The sequence below is a fragment of the Mauremys reevesii genome, linkage group 20, assembly GCF_016161935.1.
Source record: "Mauremys reevesii isolate NIE-2019 linkage group 20, ASM1616193v1, whole genome shotgun sequence".
NCBI lineage: Eukaryota > Metazoa > Chordata > Testudines > Geoemydidae > Mauremys > Mauremys reevesii.
In genome coordinates this window covers 1,820,493-1,839,156 of record NC_052642.1, presented here as the reverse complement: position 1 = coordinate 1,839,156, position 18,664 = coordinate 1,820,493, and the positions used below count along the sequence as shown (strand labels likewise).

The 18,664-nt window shown below is 52.4% G+C and overlaps 1 protein-coding gene across 1 annotated transcript; it reads left to right on the top strand.

The window, feature by feature from the left end:
• The first annotated feature begins 357 nt into the window (after positions 1 to 357).
• LOC120387578 (E3 ubiquitin-protein ligase TRIM39-like) lies at positions 358 to 16,850 on the top strand. The gene is made up of 6 exons (XM_039508503.1): positions 358 to 823; positions 2,581 to 2,676; positions 7,092 to 7,322; positions 9,466 to 9,488; positions 10,617 to 10,729; positions 15,621 to 16,850. Exons 1-6 carry the CDS (start codon positions 398 to 400, stop codon positions 16,190 to 16,192), a joined length of 1,461 nt encoding a protein of 486 aa, XP_039364437.1. The 5' UTR covers positions 358 to 397; the 3' UTR covers positions 16,193 to 16,850.
• The last annotated feature ends 1,814 nt before the right edge of the window (positions 16,851 to 18,664 follow it).

The following is an 18,664-nucleotide window of genomic DNA, read 5'->3' as shown; positions in this document are numbered from 1 at the left end:
GGATGCGCTACCGTCTCAGCCGTTCCCAAATTGCTCATATTATCAAGATCACTTTTTAAAAAAGAGCCTCCTTCAGGGCAAAAGGAATTTTCCTGTCTGGCTGGGTCATTGGAATCAGCCACACATCTGCCGTGAGGCAGCATCCTCCTTTCAGGCACTGTGAGCCTGGCTCTGGGCTCTCTGAGTGCAGTTTTGTGGCACTGACAGCCAAGGCTGCTCTAAGTAATGTCTCTGATCTGAGCACCACTGGCCGTTAGAGCGAGCTGTGACAGCTCCCCCAGGGCTGGAGCTAGCTCACGGTCTTAGCATAGTCCCGCCCGCACCAGTAATATGACTCCTCCCCTGTGCAGTGGGAAAGTGAAAGTGACCCGGAAACTGCCACACAGCAGCTGCCACCATGGCCTTCGTGAACCCGCTGGAGAAGCTGCAGGAGGAGGCAATTTGCTCCATCTGCCTGGAGTACATGAGTGACCCCGTGAGCATAGACTGTGGGCACAACTTCTGCAGGGCGTGCATCACCGCCTACTGCCAGGAGAAGGGGCTCGGCGCCAGCGGGCCCGTGTCCTGCCCTCAGTGCCGGGCGGCCTTTCGCAAGAGCAACATCAGGCCCAACAAGCAGCTGGCCAATATCGTGGAGACCATCAAGCAGCTGGGGCTGCCGCCGGCCAAGGGGCAGCCAGAGGCGCTCTGCAGGAAACACGAGGAGAAGCTCAAGCTCTTCTGTGAAGAGGACGGGGAGGCCATCTGTGTGGTGTGTCGAGAGTCCCTGGAACACCGGCCTCACACTGTCTACCCCATTGAGGAGGCGGCCCAGGTGTACAAGGTAGAGGGGAGCTGGGCTTTGGGTCGCCAACCCTCCAGGGTGGTCCTGGAGTCTCCAGGAATTAAAGCTTATGTCATGGGATACGGCCAACCAAGATTGACAGCCCGAGCTGTGCTGGAAGAGCTCTTTATTGACAGCTTCCCCTACACGCCCCATCGTCTCCCAGTGTAGGGGCGTGGCCAGGGGAAAGGGGGTGTGGCCAGGTTGTCGGCATTCTGGGGACACCCCCACCCAACCATGACTCAGTCTTCTGGGGCGGTGGGTGGGGGGAGGGCGAGTCAGTTCCCATGGCCCATTCACTCTCTGCGGACTGAGCTGCCCATTCGGTGCCAGCTGCGGTGGTGGTTTGGCGAGGTGAACCCCTGCCTTCCTCGGGCTGGGCTGAGACCCAGCAACTCATTCCGTGCAGGCCACAGAGCGGCCAGCAGATGGCAACAGGCTGTGGGCACAACCACCCGGGGCTGGACCCCCCTTTCTTATTCCACAGTTCCCCTGAGCCATCCAGAAGTCCCCAATCTGTGTGTGTGGGGGGTGCTTCCCCAGGGGGGCGCAGCTGGGGCCCAGGCCAGCCCTCACGGGGGGCAGGGAGGGAGTGCCACCCAGCCCTACTCCTGGCCCCAGCCCCGGTGCCGGTCCCAGCTGCCAGCCCCGCACCCGGTGCCCTGGCTGCCAGCCTTGGGCAAGGCTCTGCTCCCAGCCCCGCCCCCAGCTCTGGCCATGGCCCCAGCCTCAGCCCCCTTGCCCCTGTCCGTGTCCCCCACTCCCAGAGCCACAGGCCTGCGCCCGGCCCCGAATCTGGAGGGGGTGGGGAGGGCATGGACGTGGGTAACGGGGGAGCAAGGTAAAAAGTTTGGGGACAACTGTCTTAACCACTTCACTCCCAGTCACCTGCTCTAGCCAGAGCCTGGAGAAACAGCAGCCCAGATTCTGAGCGGGAGGGCAAAGGTGGCTGCTCCCCACCTTGGCAGCCTCTGGATTCTGGGGCTGGGGATTGATTTGGGCTCCTAGGGTCGTTCTGGGCTCCTAGGGTTGGACTAGCTGGAGCACAGAGGTGCCTTGAACATTCCCTCCTCTCCATTCATGCCCCCTACACTGCAGGCCAGGCCGACGGGGTGTAGAGCTGTAACACCTTTGCCACACAGGGATTCCCCTGATGCGAGGGCAATGCCAAGGCGGCCAGTGAAACCAGCTGTTCACCTGCTTGGCGCTGCCAGAGAGCCACAGAGCAGCAGGAACCGGGACCACAATCTGGATTGTTAATCAGTCACTAATTTTGCTCATATAAATCCAATGTGCATGTTTTTGTGCACACGTGGAAATGCAGGAACGGGGCCTGCAGGGGCAACTTGGGGTCCAGGAAACGACAGGCCCCTTTCTGCACAGATTGCTCCTGGAACGCACCTGTAATGGAAGGCATTAAACTGCTGCGAATAATGAAGAATCTCAGCCCCTGTGATTGAGTTGTATAGAAGCCTGTTCAGGGACTGGCAGGGAGACAATTAATACTCCCTGAGCTGAGGAAAGATCACAGCTGCCTGATCTCAATGGAGGGATTGTCTGGGCAGTAGGGGTGGATCAGCTGTTAGAATATTAACTGTCTCCTTGCCAATCCTTGAAACAGGGTCTCTATACCCCCCATCACCCACTGGAGTGCACTTTTCAACCGGTTTGATAGGAAATGCAAATAGCTGAGATCAAGTCAAGCAGAGATGGGTCAACACTTAAGGAGGATTGACTGGATTTATTTTTCTTGTCAGATCAAACTCCAGAAATCCCTGGAACGGTTGTTGAAAGAGGTGGATGAAATTAAGAAACATGAAATGGTGGAGAGGACAAAAACCCAGGAATGCAAGGCAGGTGTTTGGGTTCTTGTAGTAAAAAGGGCACTTCTGACATTGATGCCACATTTAAGAGAAGGCTGTTAACCTCAAATATAGTTATTAAAAAAGATCAATGACTTTAAAAATTAATAACAGTTTCAGGTACCACATCTGCTCCTCGGCCAATTTTTTTAAAATTCATAACAACATTTGTGTATAAAAATCCCTCCTGTTGCCATGAGAGACCCACAGAAACAAAGGAAACTGACTATACCGGGAAACCAGTCAGAGTGACTAGGCACAAAGTACTGGGAAATTCACAAAGTAACTGAACTGGAGAACATTATTTTTCTTTAAGAATAACACCAGTAATCACAATAAAAATCATGAGAGTTGGCAACACAATGTGCTGTATTTTACACTAATGGCTATTCTCCCTGCCTGGGGGAAAGCCAGAAAGTGAAACTGAGTCCTTTGATTATACAGAGCAGGAGCCAGATGCAAAGAATAAACAAGGAGCATCAGCAATAACAAAGAAATGTGACTTTCAAAGATCTCTCACTTTTTACGGGTTTGGGGCCAGAAGCTACCATCTAGCCTGACCTCCTGTATAGCAGGAGGCAGAGAATTTCACCCAACGACCTGGCGGGTTATTAGTGAAATAAATCTATTTAGCTTAACAAAGAGATGGTTAAGGGCTGACTTGATCACAGTCTATAAATACTTACACGGGAGACAAATATTTGATATTGGGCTTTGCAGGCTGTCAGAGAAACATGATCCAGTGGCTAGAAGTTGAAGCTAGACACATTCAGACTGGAAAAAAACCACAATTTTTGAAGTGATGGTAATTAACCACTGGAACAATTTACCAAGGATTCTCCATCACTGGCAATTTAAGCTCTGCTCTAGGAATGATTGTGCGGCAGTTCTGTGGCCTGTGTCACACAGGAGGTCAGACTAGAATGATCACAATGATCCCTTCTGGCCTGGGATTCTATGAATCCGCTTGCTTACAGCATGTGATCCTCGAGATAACAGTATCCCTTGGTTGCAGTGTTGGCACAGATGTGGGGACACGGCTGAGGAGGGTGTTATGAAACATGACGTGTCTTTCTGCCCTGTGACTGTGCCTTGTTTGAGTCAAGGGTTAGGAAATCTCTCCTCCAGGGGCACAACACAGCAGCCCTGGCGTGCCGTGGATTTGTATATGAGGGTTATTTTTTTTCCAATTCATATTCCAAGCAAATTAGTGCATGTGAAAGCACCCCGAGCACCCACAACTCATGAGGCAGGCCCATAGAAGGCCTGAGAGAGGCTTAAAAATCATGACATTAGAATAAAGAAATTGGAAGAGTTCTTTTTATTTGCCTTCCGGTCTTCGAGCCTTTAGGGTCTTAATTAACGCAGGATATTGAATCAGGGTTTGAACCAGTCTCTGTTAGAGAGCAGGGTGCTACCTAAGTGAGGGGTAGGTTGTCCCCATTTGCTATAGCCAGGTGGGTCCTTACATCTTCCTCTGAAGGGTCTGGTCCTGGCCACTGTCACAGACAGGACCCCGGGCTCTGAGCCAATCTGGCACTACCCATGTTCCTGGGGTGACCTCACTTCACATTTTCAAGCTTTTCTCTGCGCCCAGGAGTTTTCCGAGTGAAACTGAAAGCCAAGCTTCTCCTGCAGCCCTTGGCTCTGGCATCTGGGAAAACGCCAGCTATCATGAGCTGTGATGCTGTGGGTCTGACTCAGCGGCCTGGGGAGCAGATGTGCTGGGACAGTGGCAGTGCAAACTTCCTCCGGCCAGCTGTCCCCTGCGCTGGGGGATCCCCTCCGGGGCTGGGGGAGAGCTCGCAGAGCGGCTTAGGTAAGCAGGGCCACCCAGCTCCCCCTGGGCTGAGATCTCCCCTCTTGTTTCAGTCTGAGCGGGAGGGGATCACGCTTCAGGCCCTGCTCCTCCTTCCGCAGCTGCCAAGAAGGGTCCAGTCCAGGGAGAACCAGGTGTTGGCAGCAGTTGCCGAGCGGCAGGACCTGGGACCCCAGCTCCTCTCACACGGGCCACCGGACAGTCATTAGGTGGGATCAGGCGTGGGACCATGCGCCGGGGGCTGAGCAGCGAAAGGCGCAGGGGCTCGACACGGAGCTCCTGAGCCTGCACAGATGGGCTGCTCAGCCCCGGCCCAGCGGCCGTTTGAAGAAGGCCCAGTGTGGTGGCCAGTGGCCTCTGGGCTGCAATCACCACGCTGGGACGAACAGAGCAGCCCGGCCTATTCCTTAGGGTCTGCTGCCATCTAGAGGCCATTGTATTTAAACACGGTGTAATAATTCCCTCTGAGTTGGACTGAATCATCTGGTCCAGGGGTTGGCAACCTTTCAGCAGTGCTGTGCCGAGTCTTCATTTAGTCACTCTGCTGGAAGGTTTTGCGTACCAGTAATACATTTTAATGTTTTAGGTCTCTTTCCATAAGTCTGTAATATATAACTAAACTATTGTTGTATGTAAAGTAAATAAGGTTTTTAAAATGTTTAAGAAGCTTCATTTAAAACTAAATTAAAATACAGAGCCCCCGGACCAGTGGCCAGGACCAGTGTGAGTGCCACTGAAAATCAGCTCACGTGCCGCCTTCGGCACCCGTGCCATAGGTTGCCTCCCCCTGGACTAGTCTAACCCCCGCCACGATGCGGATTTGTTGTGTGTGTCTAAAGTAGCTTTACAGGTATGAAGTTCAGGCTGCCTGGTCTATAATTCCCCAGCTCCTCCTTTCCTCACTTTTGAAAGATGGGCACCACATTAGCCCTTCTCCAGTCTTCCGAGACCTCTCCTGTCATCCATGACTTTGCACATGGCTCCGAGATTTCTTCAGCTAATTCCTTCGGCACCCTGGGGTGAATAGCATCAGGCCCTGCTGACTTGAACTCATTTAACTCACTCAGAAGATCTCTGATCTTTTCTTTACTTATCCCGATGTGTGTCCCTTTCCCTTTGTTGTCTGTGATAACTTTCCTAGTCGACTGGTCACATGTTATTTTTTGTGTGAAGACTGAAGCAGAATAGGCAACAAGAACAAATGATGGTGTTTTATCAGAGAGATCTAATCGGATTGATTAGCGTAGGCCTTGATGGTGGACATATACACTCTGAAGTTTGTACAGTAACTCCTCACTTAAAGTCCTCCCGGTTAACGTTGTTTCGTTGTTACGTTGCTGATCAATTAGGGAACATGCTTGTTGAAAGTTGTGCAATGCTCCCTTCTAACGTCGTTTGGCAGCCACCTGCTTTGTCCACTGCCTGCAGGAAGAGCAGCTTGTTGGAGGTAGTTGGTGGGGGCTTGGAACCAGGGTGGACCGGCAGCCCCCCCATCAGCTCCCCTAAGTTCCCTGTGCAGCTGCCGCCCAGCAGACTATCAATTGCTGGGCAGTTCAGGTATCCCTCCCCCCACTGCCGTGAGCTGCTCCCCGGAGCCTCCTCTTTTCTGTGCGGGGGAGGGGGGAAGAGGGGTGCTAATGTCAGGGTGTCCCCCACTCCGGCCCCCCCACTCCTTTACCCTACCTCCATAGAGTCCGGGGGAGGAGGGAACACGACAGGGCTCAGGCAGAGGGAGCTTGCTGGCAGCAGCTGCTGTCTCAACTTGCTGATCTACTTAAAAAGGCAATGTACTTAGAGTGCGTCAGCGTATTTAAAGGGGCAATGCGCATCTCTCACACACATGATGTGTGTCTCTGTCTCTGTCTGCCATGCTGTCTCCCCTCTCTCCATTCGTGCTGCCTTGTAGAGTGTGAGGCCACATTAACAACACGTTAACCCTTGAGGGCTCAGCCAATTGCTAGTTCATCATTTAGCAGAAAGGCATTCCCTGGGAAATATCCCACCCTCTGACTTCACCACCTCAAGCTTCACAATCATCATTGCTGTGTACAATATTAAATTGTTTGTTTAAAACTTATACTGTGTATATATATATATATATATATATATATATATATATATAGATATATATATATATATATAGTCTTGTGTCTGGCAAAAAATTTTTTCCCTGGAACCTAACCCCCCATTTACATTAATTCTTATGGGGAAATTGGATTCACTTAACATCATTTCGCTTAAAGTAGCATTTTTCAGGAACATAACTACAACGTTAAGCGAGGAGTTACTGTACCTCTGAAAGTTGTGATGATGTTTACTTCCAGTACATTATTAAGCCACTAGATATCTCTGTGCTGCAGACAGCTCCAACTAGGGTCTCATCCCTGGTATACAAGGGAGATGAAGTTGGAGCTCAAGCTGTGTGGAAACATATTGGTTTTTCTTTAGCTGTTTTGTTAAATAAATGCCTCCTGTTTAAGATGCACTGTGATTTTGTATATTCTCTCAGTTACTCCAGTGGTTTATGATTTTAATCCATGCTGTTGATACGTCCTCTTTTTGTTCCTGTGTATTTTTCTTTCCAAAGGAGGTAGTTAAAAAAAAGAGAGAGAGGATTGTGACTGAATTTGGGAAGCTGCACCAGCTGCTGGCTGAGGAGGAGAAGCTGCTTCTTCAGAAGCTGGAACAGGAAGAGAAGATAATCCTGCAGAAAATCAACGAAAACCTAACCAGACTTTTAGAGCTGAGATCCTCTCTGGACAAGCTGATCCTGGAGATAAGGGAGAAGTTCCAGCAGTCAGCAGACGGGTTGCTCAAGGTGAGTGGGTGGCAGAAATCCCCTCTCTCCAGCCAGGCAGAAGGGAAAGGGACTTGGATCCCAGGACACTGGAGTCCAGGAGTCAGGGTTAGATCTCCTGACACTGGAGTCCGGTTGTGTCTGACTCGTCCCACTGCATTCAGTTCTCTGCTTTACTAACACCAGCTTGTGCCTCGGAGGCTCTGGCCCCTGCTGGGAGAGGGGTGCGGAGTCACCCTGCCTCCAGGGGGCATCAAAGCGGGATGGTTCTCCAGGGCAGCACAGCTCCTGCTGGTGCTTCCAGGTGTGCAGGGGGGCGGGTACCGCTGCCCCACTCCTTAGGAGGACGCAATGTGTTATGCCCAGTGCATCCAACCCACGCTGCTGGCCAGTGGGAGGACATGGCCATGATGGCTCCCTGCCCCCCTTGACGAGGGGAAGTGCCCACAGGAAGGAGTAGCCCCTGCAGTCAGGGAAACACCAGGGCTGCATCTGAGTGTGGTAGGGCTCCTGGCCACCCCTTCCCCCCAGGTAGGGCCGGACACGATCAGTTCCGTTATTTCCTCAGGGAGTAGAAGAGCTGTGATTTCTCAGTGCCAGAGCAAGGCACAGTGCCACCTAAGGTGAATGTGCGAGTTTGTTTCCGTTCTCTGGTGGCTCCCTGCCCCCCCCCCCCCCCACTAGCTCAGCTGGGCACCTTTCAAGAGGAGGGGAAGTGACATCTAACCCGTGTTAGCTAACATGCAGGGTGGGCTGTTACCATGTTGTGACCTAGACACATTGGAGGACTGGGCCAAAAGAAATCTGATGAGGTTCAACAAGGACAAGTGCAGAGTCCTGCACTTAGGAAGGAAGAGTCCCATGCACTGCTACAGGCTGGGGACCGACTGGCTAAGCAGCAGTTCTGCAGAAAAGGACCTGGGGGTTACAGTGGACGAGAAGCTGGATATGAGTCAGCAGTGTGTCCTTCTTGCCAAGAAGGCTAATGGCATTTTGGGCTGCATTAGTAGGAGCACTGCCAGCAGATCGAGGGATGTGATTATTCCCCTCTATTTGGCACTGGTGCGGATACACTGGGAGTACTGCATCCAGTTTTGGTCCCCCCACTACAGAAGGGATGTGGACAAATTGGAGAGAGTCCAGCGGAGGGCAACGGAAATGATTAGGGGGCTGGAGCACATGACTTACGAGGAGAGGCTGAGGGAACTGGGCTTGTTTAGTCTGCAGAAGAGCAGACTGAGGTGGGATTTGATAGCAGCCTTCAACTACCTGAAGGGGGGTTCCAAAGAGGATGGAGCTCGGCTGTTCTCAGCGGTGGCAGATGACAGAACAAGGAGCAATGGTCTCAAGTTGCAGTGGGGGAGGTCTAGGTTGGATATTAGGAAACACTATTTCACTAAGAGGGTGGTGAAGCACTGGAATGGGTTACCTAGGGAGGTGGTGGAATCTCCATCCTTAGAGGTTTTTAAGGCCCGGCTTGACAAAGCCCTGGCTGGGATGATTTAGTTGGGGTTGGTCCTGATATTCTATGATTCTATGACTGCCCCACCACTTTCACTCAGGTCCATGGAGTGGATTGGGAGCTGCAAAGATCAATGGCATTGTCTTTTAAACCCAAACGGTGCCCCAGCGAGACCTGGGGAGAGTGGGACAGAAGTGGCCTCTAGCTCAGTGATCCCAGCACTTTCCCAACAGATTCCTTAGGTGAAGGATGCTGGGTGGATGCTAACAGCTACCTCTGGGTCCCGGGAGAAGGACGTGACTCGGTACGGAATTACCTTTCATTCTGAGCTGATGGGAGAGAAGACAGAGCTGTGAAATGAGCAGATCGGATCTAGGTTAGGTCCTTCCAAGGGTCCTGTTACCATAGCAGCTGAGCACCTCTTAATCTTTAGTGTATCTAGCCTCCCACCCAACCCAGGGAAGCAGTGTTATCCCCATTTTACAGAGGGGAAACTGAGGCCCAGAGCAGCTAGATGACTTGCCCAAGCTCACATGGGAGCCTGTGGCAGAGGAGGGAATTTCACTCAAGTCTCCCAGGTGCTAGGCCAGGGCCCTCCTTCCGCTCTGTGCTCATGGGGGTTAGAACCAAGTGACACTGACCGGCTCCCCCACAGTTCTGGAGTGGCTAAAGTGGGCAACATTTTTCTTTGTCTCCTTTTAGGACACGAAAAGCACCTTGAGCAGGTACGTGCCTCGTTTTGCTCCTGTTAACGGGTGCGGCTACCTTGAGGGGCTAGGCAGGTTTGCAGCCCCCAGTCTCCCTGAAAACACGGGTTCCACCCCCCCTTGTTTTTTTCCAAGGAGAAGTCTCACGTAGCTCACTAATGATGGGAACTAACCAGAAAAGGTCCCGTCTGGGTGCACGGACAGCAAAGAATTCCTGGCACAGTTATGAAGAGCAGGGAATCCGCTCACCCTGGTACCCCTGAGCCCAAGTCCCATCCACTACTGCGGCGCATACTGCGTGCTGGTTGGTTGCCAGCTCCCACCCCAGAGGTGGCTGCACTTGAGGGATGATATACCGTTTATTGTTTGCTCTGGATTGAGTTGCTGTGAAATGCATGATGTTATTGCTCTGATTAGAGCTGAGAATGTTTCTTGATGAATTAATTAGTACGTTAATTTAGTCTCTCTCTCTTCCTGGGAGTGGCTACCGATCAATGACTGCAGGTAATCCTTGGCCTGTAGCTATTCCGTGAGCAACTGATTGGGTGTAATTTACATTCAAAATTCAGGCTGCTGTGACTGGACACGTGTCCCCTGTATAGCTCTCTTCCCTGACTGGAAGAGCACAGCTCTTGGACTCAGATTTCTGGGGCATGATTGTGAATTTGAAATGAGCCTAATAGTCAATGGACACCTCTGCTAGTAAAGTAATTGGCCTTGACTGGCATCCCCAGTCAAGGGGTGCACAGTGCAACCCCAGGAGGCCCCAAGGGGTCAGTGGCTAATGGCCCCAAGGGCTGTCAGTGGCTGGTGATTGTCAAGGCACAGGGAGGCTCTGGCCATATCCGCTATCAGGGTCTATGACAGCCTTGGGGAGGGGAGCAGCCAGCTCCATGTGTCGGGAGGCCCCCCCTTATGCTGGGTTGATCCTCCCCTGGATGGCTGTGGGCCTCAGGCTCAGGGCCGTTGGCTGGGACATCCCTGGAAAGTGAACCCTAAGTGGGCGCGGAGACAATCCACACACAGATGTTTCACAATGCAACCGGCTCCTTGCAGGGGATTGGCTGCTCTGCTTGCCCAGCTGCAGGCATAGCCGGTGATTGGCCGGGGGCTCGGTGCTGACCTGCTGGAACGTCTTCTTTCCAGGTGTGAAGCGGTGACATTTCAGGCTCCAGAGGCTTGCTCCGTGGAACTGAAAGAGAATTACAGCATCCCGGAGCACTGCCTGGGCACGAGGAACATGCTGAAGAAATTCAAAGGTAAAGGGGGGCAGGTGGCTACAACCATTTGCTCCTGAACTGTGAGCTGATGGGGTGTGTGAGTGCTTTGGCCTAGTGCAAGGGGATCCTGGTCTCGGACTGGGGCTCCTAGGCATTTCAGCCACATCCACAAGAAATAGTAATAATAATTTCCAGGTCGGATTCCCATTTACACCGAGGCCCGGTGAGCCACAGGCATGCACCACTTTAACCAAGGGCTTGGCTACAAGAGGAAAGTTGCACCAGTTTAACCTAAATTGGTTTTAAACCAGTTGAGTGAAAGTGGTGCAACCTCCTGTGTGGACACTCATTTCAGAGTCGGGGGGGAGGGGTGTTTTGGGTTGTCTTAAACCAATTTCCAGTGGCTTTATGCGAAACCAAAACAAGCCAGGTTTGAAGTGAAATCAGAACAGCCTCGGGGCCTCGGGCACTTGTTTAACGAGACTGAGTTAAAGTTGCATCTTTAGCTAAACCAGTGCAACTTTCTCGTGTTTTCAAAGCTGTTTAGTTCAATGGGTGCCAGTTTGTGTGTGAACTCTGTTAAAACAGTTCCAGATATTTTGCTGTAGCAACAAAACCAGATTAATCGGTTCTAGGTATCTATAGGATCCGTGTAGAGTGTGTGTGTGGGGGGGCTGCTTACTGAGCCCCCCACCATGGCCAGGGTCACTTTTTCAAGTACCCTGCCCCTGTTCCTTCTGACGGGCCCCTTAAACACTTCACACAGTCTTTGTGCAGCTCACAGCACCCTCCCTGGGGCTGATGTGATATCAGATCATTTCACGCCATCCTCAGAGTCCTTAATCACAAAATAATTCAAACAGCCCTTCATAAGTCCCCAACATAAGAACGGCCCTACTGGGTCAGACCAAAGGTCCATCCAGCCCATAACCTGTCTTCCGACAGTGGCCAGTGCCCCAGAGTGAACCTAACAGGTAACAATCAAGTGATCTCTCTCCTGCCATCCATCTCCACCCTCTGACAAACAGAGGCTAGGGACAGCATTCCTTACAAACATAGAGTCCCTAACCATAATTCACAGGTCATACTTCGCTCTCTGGCAGCATCTCCTTTGTTCTTTCTTTTTCTCTTTTTCTTACTGGTGAAGCAGACTTGACTGAATAGTGTATAGCCGCCAGCAGCTATAATTTGTGGTTTATGGCCTCTTACTCTGTCCTGTGTCCTGCAGATAGTGTCTAGTACAACCCCATTTCTCTGCTCTTTTCACTGAATAAGGTAACAAAAGTTACATTAAGTTAAGATGTTTGTGTTCCTCAGAAAGCTTTTCCCGCTCTTCCTCAAAGCCCTCACCTGCCCTGAAAAGGGGAGCCGTTGTTTCGTCCCCTTCCAGAGCAGACAGAGTTCGTCTTTGTGTCTATTTATTCACAACATTTTTGAGGGTGAACCGTCATGCCCAGTTAGTACGCTAACAAAATCACGTCACTTTCCCAATCCAGGCCCTGAAGGATGTCGTTCTCCTCAACTCTAGGGCACAATTCCAAAAATCTTCCTCGTTTTTCATTAATTTCATTTGTTTTTGCCATTCCTCTTATACATTTTTCTATACGAGGCTTTGGAATTCCTGTTTGCTCAAGGGTATTCCTGTGTCAATATTTCTATTTCTTTCAGCGTTTGTAGCTGCTTTGTCCGCCATTTTGTTTCCTGTTATCTCGGTTTGCGCTGGGATCCAAGCTAATGCTACATGTATCTGTGTCTGCACTAGCTCCGTTATTAGAAATATAATTTCATTGATTAAATCGTTTCTGTGAGCTGAGACATCCTGAGACTGAGTCTGAAAAAATGTCCACTGTGGCTAATTCCAAGTCAGTGCACAGGAGATCTGATCGCTCTCTATAAATATATCAGAGGGATAAATACCAGGGAGGGAGAGGAATTATTTAGGCTCAGTACCAATGTGGACACAAGAACAAATGGATATAAACTGGCCATCAGGAAGTTTAGACTTGGAATTAGATGAAGGTTTCCCATCAGGAACAACCTTCTAAGGGGAGAAGTGGGGGCAAAAGACATATCTGGCTTCAAGACTAAGCTTGAGAAGTTTATGGAGGGGATGGTATGATGGGATAAGCTAATTTTGGCAATTAATTGATCTTTGATTATTAGCAGGTAAATATACCCAGTGGTCTGTGATGGGATGTTAGATGGGTGGGGATCTGAGTTACTACAGAGAATTCTTTCCTGGGTGCTGGCTGGTGAGTCTTGCCCACATGCTCAGGGTTTAGCTGGTCACCATATTTGGGGTCAGGAAGGAATTTTCCTCCAGGGCAGATTGGCAGAAGCCCTGGGGGATTTTCGTCTTCCTCTGCAGCATGGGGCCCGGGTCACTTGCTGGAGGATTCTCTGCACCTTGAGGTCTTTAAACCACAATTTGAGGAATTCAATAGCTCAGACATAAGTTAGGGGGTTGTTACAGGAGTGGGTGGGTGAGATTCTGTGGCCTGCGTTGTGCAGGAGGTGAGACTAGATCATAATGGCCCCTTCTGACCTTAAAGTCTATGAGTCTAGGTGCCGGCTTCCTCTGGCCCTGGGGGTGCTCAAGCCCCCGCTCCACCTTAGGCCCTGCCTCCACCCGACCCCTTCTCCCAAGCTCCCACCCCTGCCCCACCTCTTCCCGCCCCGGCCCCATCCCCACCCAACCCCTTCTCACAAGCCCCCACCAGGGGTGAAAGTAATTGAAAGAACTTACCAGTACACCGAAGTCCTGAGCAGGGAGATTTAAAGGGGCTGGGGGCTCTGGCTGTGATACCGGCGGCTGGGAGCCCCGGGCCCTTTAAATCACCGCCAGAGCCTCATGGTAGCGGTAGCTGCGGAAGCAGCTGGAGCCCCAGAGCTCGGATGGTGATTTAAAGGGCCCGGGGCTCCAGCCACTGCCCGGAGCCTGGGGCCCTTTAAATCGCCGTCCGAGCCTCAGGGCTTCTGGCCACCGCCGCTACCCCGAGGCTCTGGCAGCGGGGCTCTGGTGGCGATTTAAAGGGCCTGGGGCTCTGGTCACTGCAGGGAGCCCCAGGCCCTTTAAATCGCCGGCCTGGGAAAGCTGCCCCCTGCTGGTACGGTTGGCTGTGTACCGGCCCTTGCCAGTACGCAGTACCGTACTGTACCGGCTTACTTTCACCTCTGCCCCCGCCCTTCCCCAGTCCCTGCCCCCACCCCTGCCCCACCCCAGGCCTCACCCTCACCCGACCCCTTCTCCCAAGCCCCCACCCCCGCCCTGCCTTTTCCCACCCAGTTCTGCCCCCTCTCCCGAGCATGCCCCATCCCCACTCCTCCCCCGCCCTCCCAGCGCCTCCTGCATGCCGCGGAACAGCTGATTGCGGTGGGCGGTAGGCGCTGGGAGGGAGGGGGAAGGGTTGATTGGTGGGGCTGCCGGCAGACAGAAGGTGCTGAGCGGGAGCTGGCTGCCGGTGGATGTTAAGCACCCGCTGATTTTTTTCCATGCCTATGCTCAGTGCTAGCATCATTGCTGTAAGTTCAGCTGTCATGACAGCTACAAAAACTGGATATTCTTTTAGCTGTAGTAATTCCAAATTTTGGGCTACCATGTGCTGTCCCTACAATTCCTGTTTTTGTTTGCACCTACTTGTCTATATTTGACAAAACTGACTCCACTGTGTATCTACATACTGGGACACTTCACTTTTAATACCCCGTTTCTTTTTTACCCCTAAATTTATGAACTAAATCTCAATCCACATTTGGACATGGGACTTCCCACCCGTAAGTAATTTCCCCATCACTAAAAATCTTGATGTCATTTAGCTTTGCCTTGTCCTTCAACTTCTGCGTCCGCACTTGAACTCGAAAGGGAGGTCGAGTTCTGACGTCATGTGCTGTAGTTCACCTATTGAGCTTCATTTGGTACCTTCATCGTTGTGAGTCTCGTTAACTTTTGCCCAGAAAGCTAAGTCCCGGAGTGTCATTTGTAGTGAAGCATGGTTGGGCACCTAAGGCTATGGTGTTATTTCTGCTCTTTGACTGGATGCCAGGTTTTTTTAAAAGATGCTGATTGTGGGGATGATGATGATGATGGTGATGATCTGCATTGTGGTAGCACCGAGCAGCCCCAGTCCGGACCAGCTCTCCAGCGTGCTGGGTGCTGTACTAACACCGAACAAAAGACAGTCCCTTCCCTGAAGAGCTGACAATCCAGATGTACAGTCTAACGTAGCAGCCCACCGTACCGTTGTGGCCACCGAAGTATCACCTGGTCCGCATGCAAGTCTGTGCACCTGCACAAAGAGCCACCATTCTCCAAATATTCATGTAGGCAAAAATCCCTTTGCATAAAGGTTCACGAGCAGCCAATAACAGGGGCTTTGAACGTGGCCCAATCGCCCTGCAATCTGGAATGTTCACGTGCTGTTTGTAGACTCCCACCAGCCGCCATTACCACTGTTCCCCTTGGTCTGTTCCCAGCTCACCCACTGACTCACTGGGCAAGCCACTTAACTCTTCTCTGCCTCAGTTTCCCCATCTGCGTCATACGGTTCATTCTCGCCTTTGAGCCGGCAAGATCTGCACTGTGCCAAATACTGCCAGGTTGAGCCAACAATGGTGCAGTGCCATCTTGTGTTAAACGGTGTCTCCTCTTTCGGCACCCCGTCCTCCCAGGGGAGAGCCGAGCTCCTCTGAACCAGGAAGCAAAATTGCCTCCATAATCACAATGCAGGAGAAAAGAACCCTCCGGCTGATACGTAACAATTGAGTATCCCATTGTTCACACCCGCTCCCAACACTGGCTGTCCCTGGGCATGCCTGGTTACTGCCCTCCCTTCTCTGCCCCTTTGCCTGTGACTCTTCTCCCAGTATGACGTCCTTCCCCTAATCCGTTTGTCCATCCACCCATCTTTTCTTTCCCTCGCTCTCCCTCCAGAGGACGTGACGCTGGATCCAGAGACGGCGCACCCCGAACTCATCCTGTCCGACGACCGGAAGAGTGTGAGACGGGGCGGCAAGAAACTGATCCTGTCTCTGTTTGACAACCCCAAGAGATTTAACGCCTTCCCACTGGTCCTGGGGGTTCAGGCCTTCAGCACGGGGAGGCGCTACTGGGAAGTGCAGGTGGGAGACAAGACGGAGTGGGGCCTGGGGCTTTGTAGGGAGTCTGCCAGCAGGAAGGGGTCTGTTGTCCTGTCCCCTAAAAATGGCTACTGGGTGCTGCGGTTGCAGAGCGGAGGTAAATACGAGGCCCTCACCTCCCCCCTGACCTCGCTTCACCTGAGTGTGAGACCCAGGCGGGTTGGGATTTTCCTGGACTACGAGGCTGGAGAAATCACATTTTACAATGTGACCGATCGAGACCACATCTACACATTCACCGACCAGTTCTCTGGGCCTCTCCGGCCTCTCTTCTTTCCTGGTGCCTCCGCGGGTGGCAAAAATGCCGAGCCGCTGGTGATCTCCTGGGTCAGGGACACAGAAGGGAGTGGGTGCATCCTTCTGTAACTGTCTGTCTGCAGGAGGTGTCGATGCTGCCCCTTTATCCCTCCCATCAGCACAGCGCTGGGGCCGACGGGTAGAGGTAGGAGTGTAATTAACCGGCTCTGAAGAGCTACTGTCCCAGCCCTTCAGAACGGGTCAGTTTCACTCTTGTTCTGAGCTCTGAGCAGAGCGGGGTGAAGGAGCTGGGTGCCTGTTGGGGGCAGGGATGGAAGAGCAGGAGCGTGGGGGCAGAGTTGCCGTATCAGGGGCGAGCACAGCACAAGTTTCCATGTGGCCATGGACGTCCGCAATGACAAAGATGTTACACGCAGCTTAACGTTACTGAAAAATTAATACCCTGCTAGCCAGAGTCCTCATCAGCTAACCAGTTCCAGGCCGCACCCGGGAAAGCGCTTTATGGGGGAAAGGTTGCGGTTTGGTGGCTGGCAAGTGGGGTGTGAGAGTTTAGTCTCCCCGTGGTGACCCACAGGCGAGTGATTTTAGCCACATGTGAGAGATGGAAATGACCTAGTAGAGATGTTACTTACACGCTAATTCCTTATGATGAATTCCAGCGAGCGGGTGTTGTGCACCGTAGAGCACGTGCTGTGTAGCTGCCAATTTAACAGTGACTTGTCCATACACAACGTCAATAAAGAACTAACCTGGGTATAACTTAGTGTCTCCTTTAGCATTTTGCAAGAGGGGTGGGGAGCTGAGGGGCTGGGAAGTGTGAGTGAAGAGCCTTCTGTGTCTTTTCTGTTGAATTTTTCATTAATAAATCAGACCGCTCTGTGTGTGTGTGTGTGTGTGTGTGTGTGTGTGTGTGTGTGTGTGTGTGTGTGTGTGTGTGTGTGTGTGCGCGCGCGGGGGGGGGGCCTGTTAGACATAAATAGAAGCCCCCTGGTGGACATATTGGTGATGCAATTGGGGGAAACTGGGCAGTGCCACCGCAGAGTCATGTGACGCCTCGAGGGGATGTCAACATGTGGTGACCCGTGTTGCAACCGGCATCGTGTCAGCTAACTTAAATCTTCACAGTCTTATTCAAACACGGTGACCTCTGGTAATGCACACGAGCCCGGAGTGCCCTGAATTTCCATTCATGAGAGTAGAGTTGATGGAGCTGAGCTTCTCGAGGGTGAGACACTGGGTTTGCAGCAGAACAATATTTTGCTAAGGAACTGATGGCGTTCGCAGCCTACGGCTCTTGCATCTCCAATTCTGTGTCATTTGCCTGGCTGCAAGGATGCTCTGCAGACAGTTCGGATCAGACCAGATAACAAGTGGGAGAAAACTCCAAAAATGATGAGACCATTTAGTGCAGTTGATAGTTGGCTGGTCACGAGAGGCAGTGGAGAAACCTGGAGAGGACCTGAGGAAATAGCCTCAGGACAAACTGGGGTTGGAAACTCCAAAACGTCATCAGGGAAAGGACCAGCACACCAGATTCGCATTCGCTCAGGGGGGTCCCATCAAGAGCTCTGAAGCGCTATGGAGCATCACCCACCGATGGATGATGCTGAATGTGTCTCTTGACATGGGGCAGAGAGACACTTCTCTTGGTGCCTCCTGAGCCGATGGCCATGCCGGTTCCCCCCTCCCCATGGGAACCTGCAGGCCACTGGGCTCTGTCTGCACAGGAATGGGATGGGGCCTGCGGTGCAGAGGGAACTGCTGGTGGGCCAGTGCCTGCTCACGGCCCTCCCATGGCTTGCCGTGCTGCGTGAGAACAGTTCCAGAGCAATGGGGAGCCACTGCCTGCTTGTGCTCCGGGGAAAGATCCAGCGGATGCTGCCTCCTTGCAGTGGAGCTTTTGGTGCTTGGGTCCTCACTTCGGCCCCCTGCCCTGGATGGACAAGAGGGCGGGGATCTGGGAGGCTCAGGACAGATCCCCAAGCCACATGTGGAGGTGGAACCAGAGAGCACGTGACCCCACCGTGCCTGCTGCGCGTCTGCCTGTGTGACGCTGTCGGAGTGCGTGCCTCCCCGTGCGTCGCTCTGTTCACACCCCTACATCCCGTGTGCACTCCTAGTGCTTTGTGAGTAATCACCCCCACACCATCCCTCCCCACTAGCCAGAGTCCTCAGGACAGGGACAGCTGCTGTAGTCCTGCCGTGGGCTATTTCGAAGCTCGGAATATGGTGGTGGAAGTAGATTCCCCAAGCCCCGCTGTGAAAAATCTTAGGGCCTGAATGTTTCTTAGGAAGAGACATTTAAAAGCTGCAAAAATTGAATAAACAAATGTCACAACAATGTTGCAGCTGACGTAGCTCAGGCGACGCAGTGCAGCTCTTTGCGCCCCTAGGGACGGCAGCACTGGGGGCTGTGCTGTTAAGGGCTGAGCTTCCCAAACAGAGAGGCGGGGGTGGGGGTGGGGCAGCGAGCAGCTCTTGTTATCACAGCCGCTTGGACCCAGATCCAGAATATAGCGACTGCCCGCAAGCTCCGATAACTGAACAGCGCGGGAGCGAGAGCAGGGCTAGACGGTGGTG